The sequence below is a fragment of the Mixophyes fleayi genome, chromosome 3, assembly GCF_038048845.1.
Source record: "Mixophyes fleayi isolate aMixFle1 chromosome 3, aMixFle1.hap1, whole genome shotgun sequence".
In the NCBI taxonomy this organism is placed as follows: Eukaryota; Metazoa; Chordata; class Amphibia; order Anura; family Limnodynastidae; genus Mixophyes; species Mixophyes fleayi.
The window spans coordinates 296,051,362-296,078,106 of NC_134404.1; the positions used below are offsets into that span (position 1 = coordinate 296,051,362).

General features: G+C 38.0%; 1 protein-coding gene across 1 annotated transcript in view; it reads right to left on the minus strand.

Moving 5' to 3' along the window:
* Positions 1-26,306, minus strand: part of EFEMP1 (EGF containing fibulin extracellular matrix protein 1) — a 68,143-nt gene extending 41,837 nt beyond the window's left edge. Inside the window, exons 1-3 of the mRNA XM_075203847.1 lie at positions 26,098-26,306; positions 14,420-14,498; positions 62-110 (exon numbers count right to left, since the gene is read on the minus strand). Coding sequence (XP_075059948.1) covers positions 62-110; positions 14,420-14,497 — 127 coding nt within the window. The 5' untranslated portion in view covers position 14,498; positions 26,098-26,306. The remainder of the gene's footprint in view (positions 1-61; positions 111-14,419; positions 14,499-26,097) is intronic.
* Positions 26,307-26,745: the final 439 nt, after the last annotated feature.

The following is a 26,745-nucleotide window of genomic DNA, read 5'->3' on the forward strand; positions in this document are numbered from 1 at the left end:
TGTCTGCAATGTATCTATCGTAGCGACAACCAAAAAATTGATAGAACACTGGAAATGTTACCTTTGCATTGCTGTCTTAGCGGGTCCCACTCATAACCGTCAGTGCATTGCTGTATGAGAACACATTAAAGTAGTTATTATTTTCTGGCATTATAGTCATCAATTTCAACCATTAAAATTGACTGTCAAAAATAGATCTTATGATATAAATCTTTTGAATCAAAGTGATCCTATAATATAATTCATTTCTCTGCACTATGAAGTTAGAGTATTATTAGAGTAGATATTTCTGCTGCGCAATGATTTATGTTACTGCTCCATTTTTTTAAAACTATTTTCCAAGCTTTCATTTTCAAAACTACATGCACATTTTTAGTCCAAGTTTATACTTCTGTAGAGCTGCATTGTTTTCTTGTTGAAAAGTAATATCCACCAAATCTGGCACACAGATGTTGGTCAGTGATCAGTTTAAAGGTTCATTGCACTTAAGGGAGTAAAACAAAGTTTACTAGATCAGCAGTTTTATTACTGTACGTTCACTTGTATATTCTACACATTGAGCGGTTTGAATCACATTTTAGCTGGAAAAAGTATATATTTTGAGTGATTTGTCTTATAATTGTTTCCTATTGTTAAAACCCGAATAAAGAACTTGGGCTAGATTTACTAAGCTGCGGGTTTGAAAAAGTGGAGATGTTGCCTATAGCAACCAAACAGATTCTAGCTGTCATTTTGTAGAAGGTACTAAATAAATGAAAGCGAGAATCTGATTGGTTGCTATAGGCAACATCTCCACTTTTTCAAACCCGCAGCTTAGTAAATCTAGCCCCTTATATCTTATGTTTGCTGCATATGTCACACACTTTACTATTTAAATACAAAATAGTTTTTCTGGTAAACCAATGAAAAACATTAAAATACCATGAAATACTACATTTACAAAATGCGCATTTGACAATGAAAATATAAAAACTATTGCCCAGTTGCTGTAGTGTGTATTTTAATTAAATAGGTCTAAAGGGTACTACCTTAGTGACAATAGTATCAGTCAACCTAATCTAAAAAGGACATCATTCATCATGATGATATCCAGTAAAGGATACACTGTGTGTGTGTGTGTAATATATATATATATATATATATATATATATATATATATATATATATATATATACACAAGTTAACCCGTGCATGATACTCATGCATTCTAGTCAAATCAAGCTACTTAAGGTCTTAAAAAGGTTCTTGTCATGCATTTGGGCCTAGCCCAGGCCTCCTCAGGGGAAGAGCATTACTTCCCGACGCAAGCGCCCTTTTTAATGTGTGTTTATGAGGTAAAATTACCTCACGAAAATGAGTTTGAGCCTTCAACTCGTAAATTTAGCCTTTACCACCCCTCCCACGGGGGGAAGGGGGGATGATGGAAGTTAACTGACTTCACTATTATAATTTTTTTGTCAAATAATGTCAGTATACCAAATTTAAGGTCAATTGGATGAGTCCTTTCTGAGAAAATAGTTTTTTCCACACACACACACACACACACACACACACACACACACTAACACACGCCGCTACACATGTGTGTTCATGAGGTAAAATTACTCTGCCCAGCAGGTGGCGCTGCAGCTTGTTGTTTTTTTTTCCACACACAGACTAACTAGGCTTTTATATGATATATATATATATATATATATATATATATATATATATATATATTCATACAAGTTAACCAGTGCATGATACTCATGCATTCTAGTCAAATCAAGCTACTTAAGGTGTTAAAAAGGTTCTTGTCATCTTCATCGCCACACAGACACGCCGCTAGGCTTTTATATATTAGATAATGCTAAGAATTTAGTAGGTCAGTGTAGTATATAACTCCGCCCAGCAGGTGGCGCTGCAGCTTGAGCACTCTGTCACCCGGTAGTTTTTTACACACACACACACACACACACACACACACACACACACTAACACAGCATGTGTGTTCATGAGGTGAAATTACCTCACGAAAATAAGTTTGAGCCCTCAACTCGTAAATTTAGCCTTTACTACCCCTCCCACGGGGGAAAAGGGGGATGATGGAAGTTAACTGACTTCACTATTATAATTTTTTTGTCAAATAATGTCAGTATGCCAAATTTCAGGTCAATTGGATGAGCCCTTTCTGAGAAAATAGTTTTTTCCACACACACACTAACACACGCCGCTAGGCTTTTATATATTAGATAATGCTAAGAATTTAGTAGGTCAGTGTAGTATATAACTCCGCCCAGCAGGTGGCACTACAGCTTGAGCACTCTGTCACCCGGTAGTTTTTTCTACACACACACACACACACACACACACACACACACACTAACACACGCCGCTAGGCTTTTATATATTAGATATAAAATTTCCTCCCACACTCCAGAAACATACTGGTAGGTTAGTTGTCTGCTAACAAATTGACCCTAGTCTTTGTGTCTGTGTCTGTGTGTGTGTGTGTGTGTGTGTGTTAGGGAGTTTAGACTGTAAGCTCCAATGGGGCAGGGACTGATATGAATGAGTTCTCTGTACAGCGCTGCGGAATTAGTGGCGCTATATAAATAAATGATGATGATGATATATATATATATATATATATATATATATATATATATATTTATATATATATACACACAGTATATATATAGTACCACACTCTACTTGCTGACTCACTATTGCGGCATACATTATATTTTTGTGTCCCATGAGTCTCACATGATGTTTCCTTAAATTCACCTTATAGTAAAAATACACACTGGAGGTGCCTAGAACTGTGAGTACTATCCCTACACTAAAGGAGACTGGAAACCCCGGGCGTATTGCAATATTTATCTCAACTGGCTGCGTGAAGTTGGCAGCAGCTAAATATATCTGGACAAAGAGGGTAACTCAGGATTGGATATGTCACTTAATTGGCTCAGGTTCATATCATACCCTGGGACCCCGTTTTCTGCCACGTACACCCAACTGCTGCTGGTTATATTGGCTAATTGTAATAAATATTACAATGTAACTGGGGGTTTCCATTCTCTTTACACCATGAAAACATCAGTACCCAATGTTCATCCAGGCATGGGTTATTTTACAGAATAGGCGTTGCGAGCGGTTTCCATCATCATATTACTTTATAGGTTTGTGCATGACATCATGCAACTTTAAGTAACATTTAACTATAGGCATTGCTCTCTCTCTCTCTCTAGCTTCTTACAGTGCTTTTCAGCCATGTGTTTATATGAACAGGTAGCAATGTTTTTCATTGCACTAGGATATGAAGCAAAGATGCTTTCTGATTACAATTGTGTATAATGCAGAAACCTTAGCAGAGGTATGCGATAGGCCAGAGAAAAATGAACAACTCTGCCAGCTAATATACTTATAATATAATATGCTAGAAGACATGGCCTAAACGTATAGCTGAAAGCTTGAACAAAAGTTATGTATTCAATAAAGATCTCCACCTGGCATGTACAAGTGAAAATCTTAAAATGATCTGCAGGTGGGCAAATCTCTTTAAAACGTTTTTATGTTTTGTTTTAAATATTAATGAATTTATGTTCTTATGACTTAAACATACAAGTAAAATGCTGACATCCAGCTGACTGATTTGCATGATACATGTTCATAGAATTTTTGAACACTCTATAAGTTCATCTGCAAAGCAGCTGAATCAGCCTATTTGCCATCACTTGGGAGTTCTCCAGAATCTGGTAATGATATTTCTGTTCGCTATTACTCATCTCTCTTATGGGATAGATGGGTGAGGTCTGAGGAAACACCAGTTTAAAATAGGTTTATAGATGCACACTAGAGCATAAAACTGAGAACAGATAATGAAATCACCCCACTATCTTTTGATTGATTACTTAATTACCCCAAACTCATATACTAATTTATTACTATGATCATTTGTTCACATCATTAATATGTTTGTCTTATTATGTATGACTCATTATATAATATATGTAATTGCTGTCTGTTACCTTTCATCTTTGATAGGAGCTTTGACTTCTCCTTTGACCCTTACGCCTGTCCACTCAGAAAGCTTCTCCTCCATTAACTCTATAAATAGCAGCTTCTGTAACTGCTTTGTGACCAGATGGATTTCATATTTTGTGATCAGACCACATTTCATAGTTTTGCTATGTGTTAGTGAAAGAACAAAACTTTAAACTACTTTGTGTAAACTTTCTATTGTTTTATTCATGATAGAAAGTGCTTTGCTTTGGAAGCTTGGTGACATAAACAACTTAATTACTTTAAGTGCTTTATATGAGAGAAAACAGGGAACATTTGCAAAACAAAGTGCTTATCTATGGATACTATTATCCAAATTACAAATATAGTATTGTACTAGCAATAGTGCTATATTCTAAGTGTATCGATAACAAATATGGGTACATTATATTATGCACTGGAATGACCTCCCGAGTCATATATCCGACTCTCCCTTAGTCTGTGCACCTAAACAGGCACTGAAAACCAGGGCAGGACTGGCAACTTTCAGCCCGGGGGGCAAGACTCGACTCAGCAGCCTATTTTAAAGGAAAAAAATGCAGGTGACCCAGTGAACGAGCCCGAGGTAGCCCATTTTGAGACCGGTCCGAGGGGCAGATGTCCCCCTGCTCCCAAGCCCAGCCTGCCCCTGCTGAAAACTCACCTGTTCTTAAACACCTACCAACCATCTGCCTAACCATCGCTCTATGCTTTCTCACCTCTCCCTTACTCATCCCCAGTCCCTCCTAGGTGCTCCCCCTGCCCTTGATCCCATCCACTGACACCCCCTTGTGCCTGTTGTCTGGTTTCCCTCCCTTTAGGATGTAAGCTCTTACAAGCAGGGCCCTCTTCCCTCCTGTCTCAATACTTATTTCTTCTGCTCCAGTTACACTGGTACTGGCCTTGATTGGAGCTTTTGAAGCCCTAGCAGTACTTGTTTATTGTTCTGTGCTGTTATGCTTTGTATGGTCTACTTTTTGTTTGCAATCTGTGCGGAGCTGCGGAAATCTTGTGGCGCTTTAGAAATAAATAATAATAATAATAACAATAATTATAATAATGATGGAGATATAGGTCCTAGAAATAAAGTTACATTTATTTTTTTATATTTCAAACTTTTGCTTAACTCTTTTAAAGTTTATTTAATAGTTTATTGTTATTTATACGCAAGGAGCCTAGTTGGGTCTAGCCTATTGTGAATGTTGATGTATTTAGTGTGACCTAAACATGTTAGTCACAGTTGGGTGCAGACTATGCTGTATCTATAAGTGTTATCAGGCAAGAGAGATCTGAGACAGATCTTCTTTGCAGCAGCATGGGCTTCCCTACAATGGGGGAGCTCCCTGACGATATCACCAGCTTGACATCACAAAACATCTTTAATCAATCAAGGGTTCACCATTGAGCTGTACACTGCCTTCATTGTGGACGCTATGCACAGCATGATGATTTTTGGCTATTTCACTTGAAAAGTGAATGTGACAGGGGGAGTATGAAGATGTTAGGATGGGAATAAAGGCAAGTGGTAAGCTACAGGTGGAGAGTTTGATACAAGGTAGAAATCATGTAGTGATCTTCTTGTCTTCGTACTTTACTAACTGTCCACTTGATCCTATACCGTCACAAACAATTCAGTGCCTGTTTCCCGTGTGCAGCACGTCCTTAAATAATATCTGTAATATCTCTCCACTAGTATTTTTCCATCATTATTCATGCATGCAGGGAATACCCCTATTTTGAAAAAAAATAATTATGACCCCAAATCTCTTCTATTATCCCATCATTTAACTCCCATGCCCCTCCAAATCCTCAGGAAACTGTCCTAAGAAACATGTCAGTTATATGCATGTATCTCACATAAGACACTGCAAAAACTTTACTCAGTGCACTCAATGTCTCCCGCATTGACCACTGCAATTCCCTACTTATGATCTTCCCCTAACCGGACTATTGTACCTACAATATTTTTTTGAATGTAGCAGCTAGACAAAGTTTGATCATAAAACATTACTTTACTGCTGCTCCACTCTGTTAGTCCCTACATTGGTTGCCCTTATTTTACTGAATCCATTATATTCTGATTCTACTAACATATAGTTAGGCCAAAACTGCACCAATATAGATCTATTCACATGTTTAAAAACATCTTCTAACTCAACTCTGAGGCAAACTTATAAAACCCTTCAACCACACTAACCTCCCTAGGCTATTCTAAGCAGTTATCACACCTATACACAGTCTCAATTAAACTTACATTTACTCCCATTCTATTCTCAAACAACACTTAGGGCTAGATTTACTAAACTGCGGGTTTGAAAAAGTGGAGATGTTGCCTATAGCAACCAATCAGATTCTAGGTTTCATTTATTTAGTGTATTCTACAAAATGATAGCTAGAATCTGATTGGTTGCTATAGGCAACATCTCCACTTTTTCAAACCCACAGATTAGTAAATATACCCCTTAGACTCTCAAACTAACATTGCTATGGGACTGTATCACATAGCCTTACAAAGCTTTTCCCATTGCAATTGGGCTGGACCAATATGCAGTATGTGACACCTAATTTCATGTACCAAAGTCCTATCTTCCTATAAATTGCAAGCTTGCAAGCAGAGCCCTCTTACTTACACTGATCAGCCACAGCATTAAAACTTGATTATCGCATTGCAATGGCACCTGTATTGGGCCAGTTGTTGAAGTTGATGTGTTGGAAGCAGGAAAAATGGTCAAGCGTAAGGATCTGAGCGACTATGACAAGTGCCAAATTCTGATGGCTAGAAGACTGGGTCAGGGCATCTACAAAATGGCACGTCTTGTGGGGTGTTCCAGGCATGCAGTGATTAGTACCTGCCAACAGTGTCCGAGGGTACATTTATGCATGTGAGGAATGAAGGCTTGCCAGTCTGGTCCAATCCCACAGATGAGCTGCTGTAGCAATGGAAGAAGGTGGCCTGGTCTGAAGAATCACGTTTCCTTTTACATCATGTAGACAGCCGGGTGCATGTGCCTCGTTTGCCTGGGAAAGAGATGGCACCAGGATGCAATATAGGAAGAAGGTAAGCTGGCAGAGGCAGTGTGATGCCCTGAGCAATGTTCTGCTGGGAAATCTTGGGTCTTGGCATTCATGTGGATGTTACTTTGACATGTACCACCTACCTAAACTTTGCTGCAGACCATGAACAACCCTTCATGGCAACAGTGTTCCCTGATGGCAGTGGCCTCTCTTAGCAGGACAATGCGCTCCTGACACACTGCAAAAATTGTTCAGGAATCGTTCATGGTGTTGACTTAGCGTCCAAAATCCCCAGATCTCAGTCAGATTGAAGATCTGTGGGATGGGCTGGAAATACAAGTCTGAGCCATGGAGGTCCCACCTCACAACTTACAGGACTTAAAGGATCTGCTGCTAGCAGGGCCTGATCAACCACTAGGCTGACCAGGCTGCAGCCTGGGGCGCTGAGTCCTGGGGGGCGCAGCGCGGCACACTAGCAAGCTGTTTTTTTTTATTTTTTGTTTTTTTCTTCAAATGCCGGCGATCGGCTTCTTTCTCCTCTGATGGGGCCGCCCCTGTCCACAAGGGGGCGGTCCCGCATATTCCTATACCCAATCACGCAGCTAACAGCATCTCATGCTGTTAGCTGTTAGCTTCGGCTGTTAGTCAGTGTATTGCTTAGTGTGGTCACGTGAGATCTCACATCTCACGTGACCACACTAATCACAGAGAGCGCGCCCGCAGTGACAGTGCAGCTAACAACGTCAGAGGCTGTTAGCTGCGTGTGAAGATGACAGAAGCGCCGGCTGGTGAGAGGAGGAACAGAAGACAGCAAGGTAAGTGCAGCTTGTTAAATATCAGGGGGGGAGACACATCGGATGTGGAGGGGGGGAGATTACTGGGGGGACTAATGAACTGGCTAATGTGGCTAACGAGGGGGGTCTTATAAATTGGATATGGGGGGATTAATGAACTGGCTAGTATGGATTGGATAGGGGGGATTAATGGAGTGAAAATGGGGAGGTAATGAACTGGTTAGAGGGGGTGCTTAGGAATTGGATAGGGGGGGGCTTATGAATTGGATGGGGGGATTAATGGAATGGCTAGGGGGGATTAATGAAGTGCAAATGGGGATTAATGAACTGGCTAGAGGGGGTGCTTATGAATTGGATAGGAGGGGCTTATGAATTGGATGGAACGGGTTAATGAAATGGCTAGGGGAGGGGATTAATGAAATGGCAATAGGGAGGTAATGAACTGGCTAGAGGGGGGTTAATGAATTGGATAGGGGGTCATACACTGTCTGTTGCGGGTAGATAGGGGGGATGAATTAGCTGGTGGCGGAGGTGATGAAATAGCTTGTGGGGGGAGGATCTCTGTATTGTGTGGCGGTGATGTGGATGCTGACTGTGGTTTCAGCGGTCACTAGAATACTAAATACTAGATAGACAGGGCTGGTAAATGTTACTATATGTATAAGTGTAAATAAATTTCATATATTTTATTGTCTATGTCTGTACTAGGGGGTTGTTTTGTATCATTCAGGGTTTGTTAAAATTTGGCACTATAATACAATTTTTGCACATTTTAAATACAGGACTCCCAAGTTTTCAGAAGCCAGGCAACGGACAACGCTCCAAGAACAAGCAAAAGAGAACACCAGGTAGTCTACGCTGCAAGATCAGGTAAGAGAGGAAGTGCATAATGAAGTGTGTTTTATGTATTAATTAATGTTTTACAATTTTGTCTACATATATCTCTATATATATATATATATATATATATATTTTTTTTATTTTTTTACCCACACATTGCTGGGGGGGGGCGGTAACCAGTGTAGTAGCCTAGGGCGGCTGTGACCCTTAATCGGGCCCTGGCTGCTAGTGTCTTGGTGCCAGATACCACAGGACACCTTCAGAGGTCTTGTGGAGGTCATGCCTCACGGGTCAGAGCTGTTTAGGTGGTACGGGGGGGGGGGGGGGGGGAATACACAAACTGTGACTGATTGGTGCATTTGCCTGACTTGTTTTATTACTGTGTTTGCTCCCAATAGTAAAATGATTTGAACATGCTGGCACTATATGAATGTAAATAAGTAAGGGTTTATCATGATCATGACTATCTTGACAGAGGATGCAGCATTTGAAACAACATGGCTAGCTACTTCTGCAGTTCTTCTCTTAAAAGTCTAGTAATGTAAACATGTAGCCTACCTTACCATTGACCACTTAATTCTGCTTGTGTTGTTGACCAAAATTTGCCAGCCCTGCCCTTGATATCGTATAGAGAAAACAGGAATCAAATCTGTGTTTTAAAACTCTGTTAATTGATTCAACAGTTTTCATTATAATAACAATCTGTTTAAAAGTATAACAGCATTTAATGGCTCAGCTGGATAAAAATCTATTTAATTCTGTGGTTAAACATTATTGAATAACTCCGGGCACAGCACTGATTATGCTACAGTGACAGTATATTTGTTTTGAATGCCTTCCGTACTTGTCAGTATGGATTCCTGATCCTAATTTGCGCATCCCTACAGCATACACCAATTGTTTTGTTGCAACATCACTGATGTCAGTGTTGTGACGTCGATGACTTGTTGTGTATGCTAATTAAACCACAAGATTGAGTACAGCTCACAGTGTTACCCTTCTAGTGAAAGTTTAGCAATGGAAACTAATGTCTAGTTTCTAAGTTTTAGTGCAAATTTTGCACCTAAATGTAATATTAGCAAATGATACTTATTATGTTTTTTTCCCCTCTTGGCAGCGGTGGAATAACCATGGGTACAGGAGAGGCAGCCGCTACAAGGCTGAACTTTTCAACATAAACAGCGTAGCACAGGAAATGTAATACTATACTACAGTATTACTATACTATACATAAAGTTTAGGCTCTGCATACAAAGTGTAAATGTTTTACGTTTTCTTAGATTTTCCCTGAACTCGCAAACCGTGTTTATTCTGCAATAATACGAAAAGAAAGCTATAGAAAATGAATCACTCTTTCAATGCAGTATGATTAAGCCCTTGGGAAAAAAACACAGAAAAAGTCATGTGTGGACTGTTTTGGCAAGTTTAGCTGAATGTTAAATTAGCCTCTCTAAATGAAAACATGTTTTCTTACTACAAGACCCCTGGGAGGGATGAGTCCAGTCACAGGATTCTGTTTATGGTCATAGCGATTCTATATTATCTAACTTTCCTCTGCTTTTTCCTCATGATCATTGTGTAATTCAAAGGTATCTGAGTAAAACAATAGCAGTGAACAAGAAAACTCCTACAAGTTTATTTGATACTCTACCATGACATTTAATAATTTCACAATAATAACTAACACAGTGAGTATACTGATCAAAAATTGTTCCTTTTGAAAGTAAAGTACCTTTACAATTTTACCATGTAAAATGGTAATATATCTCACTGTGAAATAATTATGATAGTCATCATCATCATCATTTATTTATATAGCGCCAACAAATTTCGTAGCGCTTTGTATTTTCCTGAACCATGACAATTCACTAGAATTTCAGAGATATGGCAGTGATTCTTTGCGTATAAATCCTGATCCCCTAAAACTTGTTGAATAAATAGCACCCACGGAAAAATAAAGCTAATCTCAGTGCATCGACATTTGCAGCCAAGCATCAACAAATGTCACATGTTTACAACCTTTTAAAGAGAGTTCAAGGACCCTCATTATTTCTAGACTGTGTTAGGGGAAAACATCTGTCGCATCCTCTCTTTGACTCTATTAGTAGCCCAGACTACTATATACTATATGTATTTTCTACATAGCTATGCAATATGCTGTTGTATTGTCTGATTTACTAACCCTTTTTTTCTTTATTTTACTAATTCCTGTACTTGTCATTAGCGCCACTGCCTGTACAAATTCCCGGGCGATACATAAATATATCAACACTTGTGTTTGAAATTCAATGATTGGGGGAAAAGAACCATTTTTTTGCCACAGTTGAAAGGGAACCAATGCTTGTGCATTATCAAGAGTAAAATGCGTCAGCGTGTTCACAACAATCTCATGTCAGTGGTAATGTCAACATGAAATTCAGCAATACCACTAAATCTCCCTCCATGGAAAAAAAAATAACCATTAACAATTTACAATTTAAAAATGTATTTGAATGGTAACGATGCATACATTTTTTTTTAAAGAAAAAGAGAATAAAGAACCACCTAATTATTGACAGCAAATCGTGGACATGTACCTGAATTGCCCTATAGCACTTCCTCCTGATTATAATCTGCTGGAATATTGTCAGAAGAAACTTGAGCAAAGTCCAGATTTATAAATATTTACCAATTAAACACTTTCATGCTCATTTTATAGTGAGCAATTGTAACCAAAAATTAGTCAATAATGAATAACCTCTACATTCATTACCCCTGTTCAAGAGTTACAAGAACAACAAGTGCACTATTTAAAAAGTGTACTGTACCACGATAGATAACAGTACATTTATTTGGAACAAATAGATATTACACACCAAGTAGAAAGTAGATTCCATTTTTTGTCCCCTTAGTTTAATTTTTCATCAGAACCCTCTTGAGACATGTTGCTTGAATACTTTAGAGATCATTTACAATGGGCAAACTGCTAATGTCATGTTTTTGTTTTTGTACTGTGTGCCTAGTGGTCCAGTCAAAGTGCCTGGGCTTATGGGGCAAAATGTGACTTTTGCACAAACCAATTGGGGAGGAGTTGAGAGGACCGAGGACATTCTTTACTAAGCGCAGACTAGGCACACAGAGCACATTGTTTTGTGGACTTATGCAAAAATTTATATTTTTGTTTTGCAGAGCAAGATTATTAAAAGGAGGTAAAGGGGGGAGGCAGTGTACACGTTTATGGGCGTTCCCTGCTTTGAGTAAGGGCGCACAGTCAAATACGCTTGGATGATTTGACAAGGTGAATCAGTGTGAATATAATTTCCAGTGTTTCCTACTTTTGAGAAAGAGAGTCAACAGTAACTTTTACAGTTCACTCACAGGAATTAATGTATATTATAAGAGTACGTGATATGAAATTGTTTGACTCATGTTACTGTCCACATGTACTGTTTCCAAAATCATACTTTATCAAATAGAGTATTAGCTTTGTTTTCTGCACTTTAAGAGATTACTGGGGATAGATGGGTAGAATCTCATTTTCTAGATTGTTTTGCTCTTTTTTGTAATGAAAGCTTCACGGATTAAAGTTATTTGTAGAGAGAATAGATTTTTACACTACTAAATGTAGCTAATTTATGGAGCAGAAATAATGCGGTCTCAATGTGCAGCTGATGTTTAGCGATGTCATATATTTATTTGTACTCAATTGTATTTGTTTATATGGGGAAGAACATGACCGAGCAGCTCAGGGCAGAGGTGAATGTTGTGCTGAAAACATTTTTTGCATGTTTTGATATTAGAAGCTTGGTGTTCCTTGCTGAATAGAGACTAGGAACACTAATGTGTCTTGTATTGGGCCCTCATGCAGAAACTATATTTTGCTTTGTGTTTCAAGATATTAAGGTAGCACAGTGACTTAGTGGTTAGCACTTGTGCCACACAGCGCTGGGGTCATGAGTTCAATTCCCATCCATGGCCTTATCTGTGAGACGTTTATATGTTCTCCCCGTGTTTGCGTGGGTTTCCTCCGGGTGCTCCGTTCCCTCCCACACTCCAAAAACATACTAGTAGGTTAATTGGTTGCTAGCAAAAATTGACTCTAGTCTCTCTCTCTCTGTGTGTGTATGTTAAGGAATTTAGACTGTAAGCTCCAATGAGGCAGAGACCGATGTGAATGAGTTCCCTGTACAGCTCTGCGGAATTAGTGGCGCTATATAAATAACTGGTGATGATGATGATGATGATTGAAGGGTTCGAGGAAATGCATTTAAGGGGGTGTTCCTGGGTTAGAGGATGTCCATGGAGACTGTTTCTCCCACACACGGACTTGAAAAACCTAGACCTTTTAATTCTATGGGGCACTTTTGCACTTGCCCTGGCCGAGGCAAAGACATTTGAGTGCTCCTGCCGGATCTCAGAAATGCCATTTCCACTAATCATTCAGGTCATGATACAGGCTGTTTCTGAGACACAAAAGAATATAACCAGGAAAGCGCTGGAACCAGATGTAAAAATTCAAAGCAATTTAATGCTATTGGCATACAAAATATCACATTTTACTATCATAAAATGCACTTAAAAAGAATTAAAATCTTTAATTCTGTTGCATTGGCTCAAGTGGAAATATAAATAATCTGGGATCTAGACATATAGTAGTGGAGTATATGTCCCGTAATATCTACAGCAGTAGGTTCATAAAGAGTAGTGTATAGAGAAATGCTCAAAAGAATGAATATAATTTTGAACAGTACTATAAATAACAATATAGCACAATGGTCATAGATGTAGTGCTCTTACAATAAATATTTCCAAATGAGATTGCGAAGTATAATGACTCCTTATTGATAATAATAGTTGTTAATTCAGCCAGATGGTGTAATAAGCTGTTATAAAACAGAACCCTCAAGAGTGTGGGAACATTCCACAGCACCGGAGAATTGCAATTAGTGTCAGTTAGCTTGTGGTACTTATCCAATGGAGTCTTGTGGTCCTTCACAATAGGAAACTGGAGTGCACAGAAAATAGTGGATATATCGATTTCCAAATCCATAAAGAGATGCCTCTGATGAGACAGCATTTACAGCTGAGAAACGCGTCAATCTAAGTTGCATCCTGCTCAAATCAAACTGGAAACATTCTGTGAGATATCAAACCCAGGGGTATAGAGACTACTTTTTGGATTTGGAAACAATATATCTACTATTTTCTGTGCATCAATGTGTAGATTTTCTTTTCAATAGTAGACATACTATGGAGACAGCTTCATTGAAATAATGAAAACGATTACAGCAAATTTTAAGCCATTCTCTAGTAAACATAAAAAAAGTCTTTGAGTCAAGCATACTTTACATTCATTATATACTATGCTTCTTAATATTCAAGCTAAAATATATATTTTTTGTTTAAGCTGTTATAATGTCAATAAAAAACTAGATTAGACTAACCATTCTACCATCATATACATAGCAGTATTTCAGAGTCTTAGGGCTAGATTTACTAAGCTGCGGGTTTGAAAAAGTGGGGATGTTGCCTATAGCAACCAATCAGATTCTAGCTGTCATTTTGTAGAAGGTACTAAATAAATGAAAGCTAGAATCTGATTGGTTGCTATAGGCAACATCCCCACTTTTTCAAACCCGCAGCTTAGTAAATCTAGCCCTTAGTTTGAAGTATACATGCTTTAATGCACAAGATAGACACTGATGATCTAAGTCATTATACTCATTCTGCAAATAATGATAGAAGTATTGTACTAAAGTTCTTACCGTATAGGTTATGGTCTCGTCAGTCTCCTGTGTTGATATTGACTGGATCAACGTAGCAAAAAACAAAATGCCCAACATGCTGAAATTTTAAGAGAAACAAATTAGTATTTTATATTTTTCAACAAACTTATTTCAGAGACTGCAACAACCCTGATGACTGCTGAACTATAGAGTCCCAAAAGAGTTTGTACCCTAGCCTTCCTCGCTGACTTCTAAAGAAGGAATATAGCTGAGTATTCATTTATCAAATATCGATTCAGCAGGAATACTATGCCTACCAATATATTTATTTTAAATGCACTACATAAAACCAACAATACATTCTATAAATGCCCATGCTATACCCTAGTGGGAAACTGGATTATGGATAAAACGCTTGTTTCCACCTGATTCTGCATAGAGTTATAATACATAGTGGGCAGGAATTTGCAGGCATTCAAGATATATGAGTGCAACTTATGAGTACAATAAACATAGTGGCATTCTTTGCTAAATAACAAAAACATATAGCAAGATGATGTAGTACAGCAAACTAAAGTTAGGTCAAGCAGCACATGAAGATATACACAGAAAAAATAAATGGTAGTATGTTTATCAATCCATATATACCACCACTCATGCACTGTGTATAGTGCATATACATTGTCCTAGCTTCATTGTGCTCTTCTGCACTCTTGGACTGTATGTTTATCTATCCATATATATGTATACCACCACTCATGCACTGTGTATAGTGCATATACATTGTCTTAGCTTCATTGTGCTCTTCTGCACTCTTGGACTGTATGTTTATCTATCCATATATATGTATACCACCACTCATGCACTGTGCATAGTGCATATACATTGTCTTAGCTTCATTGTGCTCTTCTGCACTCTTGGACTGTATGTTTATCTATCCATATATATGTATACCACCACTCATGCACTGTGCATAGTGCATATACATTGTCTTAGCTTCATTGTGCTCTGCTTCACACTTGGACCGTATGTTTATCTCTAGAATAACAACTTTGCCCCTGCATTCCATAGTTGATTTAACAAGTGGGATCGACTTAAGTCCTGACTGTTAGGACTCATCACAGTCCCTTCAAGAGAAAGCTTGTCCAGTTCAACATTGGTCTTATTTTATCCATGTGCAGAAACACCAAACACCTGAACATAAATGAGGAAGGAGAACAATGAGAGTGAAGGAACTATATACAGTAAATATAGTATTTACACCATCAGAGTGAGCCAACTTACTACACTCTTTTTAGCAATGTATTCAATTTTGGCCTGTTGGGCTTTTAAAAGAGCATACGATCCCCCAGTGTGAGGAAAGCTATCCAGATCTTCTGGAGAATACCTTCTTCACATAAGGTAGACTTTCATTGCGCTATAGGTGGTAGTGAAGTGGCAGGAGACTGGCCTTTGATGTGATTTTTATACTTTTTCTTAAGTCTTCTGACACACCAATGCACATCAATGCACTCTGCCAAGAGCACAGAGTGCGCATGCATCTTCAAGTGCGCTGGGATATACTGCATTTTGCAGAGTGCATTGTGTGTATTTCACATATGAACTCTTGTGACAGTAGCACTGAAAGTAAAGCAGAAATTTAATTCAAAGTGTAAGTAAACTGTCTTGTCTTTGTTTAAGCCCAAACAATGCAAAAGATTTATGTCCATTTTGCTCCTCAGATGGCCACACCATTTTCCACATTTTTACGCTACCGAAATCCTAATTTTCTCTGTAAACAGTTTTCATCCAAGTGAAATTTTTATAGGTAGGACGTTATTTTGTTATTATTGCAAAGAAATGTTTCATTTAATGGCATTAAATATTTACTGTTTTTTTTTGTTTAAGCCGTTAAACTGTCAATTTAAAAACTACATAAGCCTATTTGATTCAATAAGGCATTGGGTATTTCTGAATACTGTTGGGAAATAACAGGACCGACTTCATACCAAAACAAAGTTGTTTTAGGATCTACTTGACTACCATGTCAACTGTCATTACTGTTTCAACATCTTTTCAGCTGCCCACTGAACTCAAATTGTGATTGCTACTGTCATCTGAATGCTGGACCACTGTAAGAGAGCTGCTCTTGGTCCTCAAGGTCATCACCGGGACTTTAATCAGTTCCTGAGCGAGATTACAGTTGTGTAAGACAAAGCAATCTCAAAGATATGATGTCTTTGTGCCCAGGATACGATTCGGTAGACCCTGACTGTGATTAGGAGCATGGGTGGAAAAAGCTGCAGGGACTCAGAATCTACAGTATGCCTGAGGCCCTCTGGATGTGGCCACCGGGGTAAATTCAATGGTGCTGGTGCTGAGAGGTATACAAAAATGAACTACCTGCTGCTTGTGGGAAATATATAGGGAAGTAGTCTTATTTTATCCTTTACCCCCATGTAATCTGATGAAATGTCTGTGCCTAATCAGATGGCTTCCTGTTTAGTTTAAGCTTGGATTTGACTGCCTCACTTTTGTGAATGGGGCTTGGATAAAGCAGTCTAATGCGTGTTTAAGACCTGCACAAGATGAAAAGAGGATCTCCTTAGCTGGAGCAATACAGGGCACCCACCAAGTTGGGAGGACTGTGGGAGTGCAGGGGACCCACCAAGTTGGGAGGACTGTGGGAGTGCATGGGGACCCACCAAGTTGGGAGGACTTTGGGAGTGCAGGGGGCCCACCAAGTTGGGAGGACTTTGGGAGTGCAGGGGACCCACCAAGTTGGGAGGACTGTGGAAGTGCAGGGCACCCACCAAGTTGGGAGGACTGTGGGAGTGCAGGGCACCCACCAAGTTGGGAGGACTTTGGGAGTGCAGGGAACCCACCAAGTTGGGAGGACTTTGGGAGTGCAGGGAACCCACCAAGTTGGGAGGACTGTGGGAGTACAGGGGACCCACCAAGTTGGGAGGACTGTGGGAGTGCAGGGGACCCACCAAGTTGGGAGGACTGTGGGAGTGCAGGGGACCCACCAAGTTGGGAGGACTGTGGGAGTGCAGGGGACCCACCAAGTTGGGAGGACTGTGGGAGTGCAGGGGACCCACCAAAGTTGGGAGGACTGTGGGAGTGCAGGGGACCCACCAAGTTGGGAAGACTGTGGGAGTGCAGGGGACCCACCAAAGTTGGGAAGACTGTGGGAGTGCATGGAACCCACCAAGTTGGGAAGACTGTGGGAGTGAGGGGACCCACCAAGTTCGGAGGACTGTGGGAGTGCAGGGGACCCACCAAAGTTGGGAGGACTGTGGGAGTGCAGAGCACCCACCAAGTTGGGAGGACTGTGGGAGTGAGGGGACCCACCAAGTTGGGAAGACTGTGGGAGTGCATGGAACCCACCAAGTTGGGAAGACTGTGGGAGTGAGGGGACCCACCAAGTTCGGAGGACTGTGGGGGTGCAGGGGACCCATTGGGAGGATTATTGGAGTCAATAGAATTATGATTTTGACCGTAGTTAATCCCACCCAAATATATTTTATTTGCTTTGTGTGGAATAAATCTTTACATTTTTGGATTTATTTTCACTCAAATGAGAACAACAATTAGTTATTCATCTGACTGGCAGCTTGGCTTTTCATTCCATTTTTCTTATTTATTTATTATATTTCTGTCACTTTTTATCCCTTACCAATATTATATCAGTGCTCATTAACAATTGGTAGACTGAGCAAATGATAAAATAGGCATTAATCCTTGTGTTCCAAAACAGCCTGAAAAACAGGTTTACAGCTGCTGAGCATCGGAGATGGGATGGAAGACGTTGGAATCTGTTCCACAGCTGTACCTTTCTTTTTATAATATCTAGGATGGTATGTTTCCAGCAAACATATTTCAAAGTAACAGAAAAATGCATAGTATGTTTTTGGATAAGAAAATGTCAGGAAAGAACTAATGTAAAAAATTGGATAAAAATTGGTGCTATTATTTCAGCAACTCAGAACAAATCAAGGTATAACTTTGTTTTAATAGAAATACAGTTTTTCATAGCATTTGAAAGCCAAACGTTCCTTTATATTTGTATTCATGACGTTTTGTAAAATGAGCCAAACTAAAGAAAGAAATCGTCCCTAGTAATAAATGCACTCTGACATCTAAACATCAAAAATGGGTCATACCGACAGTCACATTGATTTAATTTCCCCCCTATGTGATGTTTCTGCTCGCTGGCAATATTCATTGCATAACTCAGGAATCTGTTATATTTATAACACAGGAGAGATTCACAATCAAAGCCACATGATCAGCATACACGACGTGAACTTGTTTTATCACAAACTGTTCTATGCTATTAAAAAAAGGCTTTTGTTTTATATTTAATGTTTCAAAAAGAACATTTCAAGTATGTTTTCTTTTTGTTATATTTATAGGTATAAGTTTTGTGTGTAGCTCCACTATAGACTTCCTGCTGTGTTATGTTTCCCTCAATGAGTGTGTTGACGGCCTTCTCACCTATTGGTTCCATATTCCTCTGTTGTGATGGAACGTTTCCTATTCTGAGTTGTATTCTAGTCACAGGCTGGGGTGGATCAACATACTTCAGAGAATCGAGATGCAGGTTCAGAGAAATCATCTGTATGTGTTACCCTCAGGATATAAAACTTTATGAGATACATGAACTGGTGTTTTGCAGATCACTGAAGCCATTGAAGCAAAAGAAAAATGTAGCTCCACAATGCAGGACCATTTATTCCAATGATAAATAATGCAACTTTAGTTCTGCGTAAATTGAATGCTAAAATATCTCTCCAAAACAGATAATAGTTATATAATCTGTTAAAGCTGTGTTTAAATACACATCATACTTATACTTATCTTAATATACCAAACCAAGATAAGATAGCTAATGAATTCTCCACACTCTGCAATTCGCCTGAACTTCTCTGACTGTATTGTTTTTAGCCAATTCCATTAAGAACTACTTAGACTCTGGCCTTCTGAATAAAAAAAATATCATCTTTTCAAGCAACCATACTTAGTAAATTGAAATCCTTAGAAACAATAAAGGCTCTCAAACTCTCTCCTACCCATGGTCCGGGTTGCTTTACTTCTACTTACTACAAGACATCGTACCTCCTATTTTAATTTCTTGTGCCAGATATCAGCCAGTCTCTTTACTTAATGTTGATTTAAAATTATTTGCAAAAATTGTAGCAGACAGATTAAGTAGCATTATCTCTTCTCTAGTTCATCCACACCAGGTAGACTTTGTTCCAGGTCATCAGGCCTTGGACAACATAAGAAAACTACTAGGCTTAAATAACCATCAAGTTACTAAGACCACCTCTTTAAATTTGACCTTAGATGAAGAGAAAGCATTTGATAAAGTTAGTTGGAGCTTGATGAGATTGACGTTATCCCATATGGGATTTAGAGACAACTTCCTTGATGGCATCTTATCATTGAATCAAAATCCCTCATTTCTTTCTATCAATGGTTTCCTGTTAAACTCCGTTCAGATATCGAATGACACAAGACAGAGGTGTCAGCTTTCACCTTTGATCTTTGTCCTTGTACTGGAACCTCTTGCTGCAAAAATGAGAGAAAATCTGGACATTTCGGGTATTCGTGTCAGTAGAAATTAATGTAAAATTGTGCTTTATGCAGATGATACACCCTCACCTGTACAAAAAGCTCTCATCCAAATTTGTGCAAGGATATTCTGACATATAGCTTTCTTTTTGGCTATAAAGGAAACTATTCTACAACAGAAGTTCTATATATAAACATAACTCCACCAGGAAATTAAATGCTAAAATCAAAATTTAAATCAAATGGCAATCCTCTTAGATAAAATATTTAGGTAAATATTTGACTAAACAATATGACCAACTTTCTGCTGCTCAAGAAAATTCTAAAGGATCTATCAAGACGGTACCCACTCTTTACAGCATAGTTTGGTAGAGTAGAATCCATAAAAGTGAATGTCCTCCACATTATAATTATTTCAGACCCTACCACTCCTATATACTTATCACTCCTCCTTACACAAAAATGCCATCTTAATTTATTTGGGCTGGGAAACTTCTATGGGTGAGAAGGAGGACACTTCATTTGTATGCCACGGACCTCTTCGACTTCAAAAAATACTATATGACGGCTCACATTTAACAATGCATTCAAATGGGCTCCCCCCTCCTCCCCAAGGCCACATTATGGGTTGACTGTGAAGTGGATCTGTTGCATATGATTATGAATACTGCCTGCTTTTGGGTTCTAACATCCATTAGACCATGTTTGATGAAAATTGTCCCAACCATGGCTTTCTCGTGCAGCCTCTGGGACTGGGCAAAATCATCATTCACTTTAATTGCTGTACCTCTCAGAAGAGGCCCCTTGCTCTGCTCTGCCTAGGTGAAGAGACTGAATTGCTGATCTCCCCCTCTAGGCCCCATAGTGGCTACACCACCCTCCACTCTGTGACGTGATGCGGAAACGCCATTCTAGATATCCTGCAATTGCCCCTGAGCATTCATATTGAAAGCTGTGTATAATATTATTATTTTTGTTATCAAGTATTTATAAAAAGAAAAGAAAAGGAGGAATAGTACTGAGAGGAGCACTCTTTTAATCAGATAATAGAGTTTTTTATCATTTGTATATATTAAAATGAACAACCTTTATTTGTAAATTTAAAATTAATAAGCGAAATATTAAAATACGAAATATGGTACAAATTGACCTGAATATTACATCAGTTAAAAAAGGTAGAAAACTACCACGTTGGCCTGTTGCTATGTATATCCCTCTTATTACTTAGTAGAGTGTATTCATGATATGTAGTAACTCGGGGTAATTATAAGAAGGGCTGTGGTAAACCTTATTATTCTAAATCCACCAGGAGGCAGGCTTGTGTCTGCCTACTGAATAGACTTAGCTAGTCCACATATATCCTTATTACCACTCTCTAATCGTTATTATTATTATAAGGAGTGAGGTAATAACAAATCTAATGATTCATGAGTGAGGAAAGTGATCCCTATCAGGGTATCACTACTCACTGATTATGAGGGTAAAGACTGATGTACTGTATACATAGTCTAAGGAAGGTCCACTGGTTAAAATGTTCACCAGCTTATAGAGCCCCTTGGTTCTAGACTGCCTGTATAGATTGTTGTAATTCACCCTGATATCTTCTGTTTGGTGTATTATAGCGCTAAATTATCTGGCTAAGTACATCGCTACCTGTTGGCAGTGATTCTTGGACTGCTAAACCCTAAGTTTCATTTCATGAATATAAGAGATTATATTATTATAAAACACAACTACTCTTAATTATTAACTAGTGAGGACATAGCACACAGGCTCAGCGTGAACGCCGACGCGCGTTTCGCTTATGAGCTTTAACGAGGCAACCGAGGCGTCGGCGTTCACGCTGAGCCTGTGTGATATGTCCTCACTAGTTAATAATTAAGAGTAGTTGTGTTTTATAATAATATAATCTCTTATATTCATGAAATGAAACTTAGGGTTTAGCAGTCCAAGAATCACTGCCAACAGGTAGCGATGTACTTAGCCAGATAATTTAGCGCTATAATACACCAAACAGAAGATATCAGGGTGAATTACAACAATCTATACAGGCAGTCTAGAACCAAGGGGCTCTATAAGCTGGTGAACATTTTAACCAGTGGACCTTCCTTAGACTATGTATACAGTACATCAGTCTTTACCCTCATAATCAGTGAGTAGTGATACCCTGATAGGGATCACTTTCCTCACTCATGAATCATTAGATTTGTTATTACCTCACTCCTTATAATAATAATAACGATTAGAGAGTGGTAATAAGGATATATGTGGACTAGCTAAGTCTATTCAGTAGGCGGACACAAGCCTGCCTCCTGGTGGATTTAGAATAATAAGGTTTACCACAGCCCTTCTTATAATTACCCCGAGTTACTATATATCATGAATACACTCTACTAAGTAATAAGAGGGATATACATAGCAACAGGCCAACGTGGTAGTTTTCTACCTTTTTTAACTGATGTAATATTCAGGTCAATTTGTACCATATTTCGTATTTTAATATTTCGCTTATAATTATTAATGATTAATTTTAAATTTACCAATAAAGGTTGTTCATTTTAATATATACAAATGATAAAAAACTCTATTATCTGATTAAAAGAGTGCTCCTCTCAGTACTATTCCTCCTTTTCTTTTCTATGTATTAATGTTCCTAAACAGTACTGGAGCACCTCCCCGAACTATATTGGGTAACAATTATACCAATTGATACATAAGGGGTTCATAGCCTGGTGCTGAGTACACCCCAAACTATTTATAAAAAGAGCCACCATTGTACATATGACTGTATAAGAGTAACAAGGACATTACACTCAAAAATTATTGATCAATTACTTATAATAATACACATATAAAATATATATTTGTCAATACATGATGGTGATTTGGATATAATTTGCTACATGTGGCCACTTCTTCCTAATTTGTAAACAGCTGCACTGAGAAAAAAAACGAACAATTACCATATACATGCACAGATTTGCTCACCCCTGAAAGATATTTACAGAAAATTACAAACATGCTGGTACATGTTTTCAAATGATTCAGAAAAAAAAATTGATTTAAGAAAAACAATATTTCCTTTTGGTTCGTTGGCTGCTCACAGATGTTGCAATAATTGTATGATTAACCCTTAGAAAGTCATATCACATGAAAAAGTTGTTGGGGTGTCTCCATCATTAGAGTGTCGGAAAGATCAAAGTATCCATGTTTTAGTCAACAACAAGCATTCGAAAACAAATTATTATTATTATTATATTTTAAATTAGTGCTTTTTCTGCGCAATGTCCCTTTAAGATGAAGAGAATGCTACTAGTATGTTAATTACCTTGTGATCCTGGCCAAGAAGTGAGTGTAACACTACACAAATGAACTGTATGTGATATTGCAGTAACCTGTTATTAATCAAATCATGCAAAGCGGTACTTCTGAACGGATCTCACCTACTTACTGCTGGTCTGTTCTGAATGATGATGAACCCATGGGAAAATATTCAATTAATAATTAAAAGTTTGAAAGATAAAAACCAAAAAACAAAAATGTTTCCATGTGGTACGTTATTCTATGAGATGTAAAGGCAAAACTTAAAACAACTTAAAATGTCAGTGGTTATACTGTACATAATATGTAATTACAAAAAAAGTATTTTTAATGGATAACCGCTAAGTGAACCACACCCCTGACATTGCAGTAAGATTATTTTCTGTTGCCATTTTGGTCTAGCTCTAGCATGTTATCTATTTATCCACAGTGTTGAGAAAGTGTTGAACATTTTACATAAACTAACTGACTTTATAATTATTAATACCATAATGCATCCTAAACAACTTACCTATAGCAATAACTTCTTTATATAATGAAAGTTATCATCAGCATGTCAATGTATATGATAAAATGTTATATAACCAAATATTTTTGTATGTGCAAATATATTCATATTATATATGTGAGCAAAAGTAAAATATTGATTACATCATTTGTGATGTTCACTTTTGATCAGTTTTCTACCATCTTCTACATATCTCCCAATATTTCTAAAATACAAAATCAGGACACAAATTAACCAACTCCCAAGATCCACCAAAACCACTCCTAGAACACAAACAAATAAATTACCACCATGATCTTATCGGGATCCATGATCCATGAATCGGGACATTCCTGCCAAAATAGTTACTGTTGATAGGTGAGCTTCTAAAATAAGTTGCATAATTATCATAGCTTCCTCCTAACCAAAACATGTTGGTTCTTCTTTGTTTATTCTATACTGATTTTGTATTTTATAGCAACATGACTACAGTAGAGAACTTCACCTCGGATATCTGCTAGGAAAGTCTTGCAGGTCTGACAGGTGAATTTTCGGTCATTTCCGATTATTAGCATAGGAAATTTGGGAATGACTAAGAGATAGTTGGTACATAGCAGGTGAAGTGCAGGGAGGAGTGTCACTTCCTGCTGCTAGAGATATATAAGCTCCCTTTCCTCTTAATTGACATTGATGTGAAGGTATTCGCACCTTACCGATTTTTCTGTTATGAGCTGTACTTGGGTAGGGCTAGGAACAACTATATATATAGTTTGGATGTTCTCCCTATGTTTGTGTGGGTTTCCATTGGGTGCTCCAGTTTCCTCCCACATTGCAAAAACATACTAGTAAGTTAATTGACTGCTATCAAATTGACACTACTCTCTCTCGGTCTGTGTGTATGTTAGGGGATGTAGACTTTAAGCTCCAATGGGGCAGTGACCGATGTGAGTAAGTTCTCTGTACAGCGCTGTGGAATTAATGGCGCTATATAAATAACTGCTGCTGATGATGATATTTATCACTTTAACTGGTAATCTCAAACTTGTTCCCAAGAAGTGCAAACCTCTAGGAATGGATCCTTGAAACCACAAAATACAACATGAGATGTTTAATAATATATAGTGTAAAACCATAAAACAATTTTTATTAAAAAACAGGTAAGTTTTTTCTGTCTAATTATTGGTACAAGGGTATACATCTATTTAAGAGTTGAACACTAAGTTAATATCATATTCTCCTATTTGGGAACATTCTACATAGCACCTTCCCAAGTGATATAATACCTGACAGAAAACAGATTTATATAGAAGGCAGCCACCCTATGAAAGGGGAGTGGATCTGCAGGAGGAGGCTTTTTGGTGGTCCTGAAGGGATCTCTTTTAATATGATGTGACACCTTTATTGACCACTAGATTTAATGGCAGGTGGCATTTGGTTTGAGCATGGCATCTATGGCTGTTGCAATGTGCAGATTGATTGGTATACCTTACCCTTAAAATATTGGCCATTTTCTTCCCACATCACTGAGTTATGTAGTTGTTTGGGAGTGATAGTCCCCATGGATTTGGTTTTGTATAAAATGCTTGTCATTATATGCATTTCCTTATTAAAGCCACCAAAACAGTGAATATTTTAAATGAAATGACCTCAGATTAGATTTAGTTACTAATATTGCTAGAGTTACATTAACTTTATTTGTATGTTTATAAGTTTTAGATATATGTATGTTATTGGTCATAGATTCAGTAAAAAGTAGCTTTCAATAAATTAACAATGATCTATAGCTCCCAGCAACTATGTTGCATTAATTTAAAGTACTTCTGTACTTATACAAACAATATATTAAAGCATAATAGGTAATCATTTCTAAAAATTTAATGATCTAAAAGTCATCTCCAATGCATATATAATATTTGAACATAATTAACATTTTAACCAACAAATTAATAATACACAAGTTGTTCCCAGATATCACATATTAGTAGATTGCCAGCTCCTTGGCTTACTAATAACTCAGAGTCACCCATATTTGACCTTACTTAGTATGTAACACAACCTTGGCATGCCTGGGTATATTGCTGGCACAACAATAAATAAAAATGACTCACAAAATTATATTTTGCTAAATTTCTATGGAAACAATCGCCGTTTGATGCAGAAATAAAACATAGTATATACAATATGATAATGAACAGCTGGGAATGTACTGCTCTGCAACAAAAAGCTTGATATTAAGAAAAAAAAATATTGCACATCTAAAAAACAATAAAGAGTAAATTTCTCCATAAGTCTTTTACATGTAACATCAAAAATAAACTTTGTGCATAACAAAAGTAAACAGTTCTCTTACTTTAAAATAGGTCAGTGTATGATCCAGTTGAAAGTCATAAACGTGATTTCTTTTGCAGGTGAGAAGATGAAAGCAGGAATGAGATAAAAGCATGCAGTGCACAGGAGGGTGTGCAACTATTTAGGAAATCTCAGGGAGTTGAGAAGCGAGGGAACAGATCAACGCTCTGCTGCTTCAGGCATGTGGATACTGTGTTGAAAGGAGGTATTCATTTCAGCCTTGCTCCAAGGACACTCCTCTTTTCTCTCTCTCGCACATATCCTCCCATTATTTAAGCATATGTGATGTGTTAACTGACCCTGCCAGCTCACATGCAAACCAAATCTTCCAATGAAAACATTATGACCCACATTTATAAGAAAATGTGTATATTTTTATTATTTGACATTTCACGTGCCATAGAATGTAGCATTTTTATTGCTCTTAGTCATAAGCCACATATCAAGCTTTTTACGTTAGCTTATTTCCAAAGCTCTTTATTTTAGTTTAGCTATAAACATACAGCAGTGTAGAAGAAACATTCCCCACACTGTACAACACCTGAAAATAGCAGTAATTTAATGGTTATTGGCTTGGCCACAATTATAAGAAGCGGTAGAGGAAAGAGTGTCAGAGAGGTTAAGAGGCATATTTAAGAATGACCACATT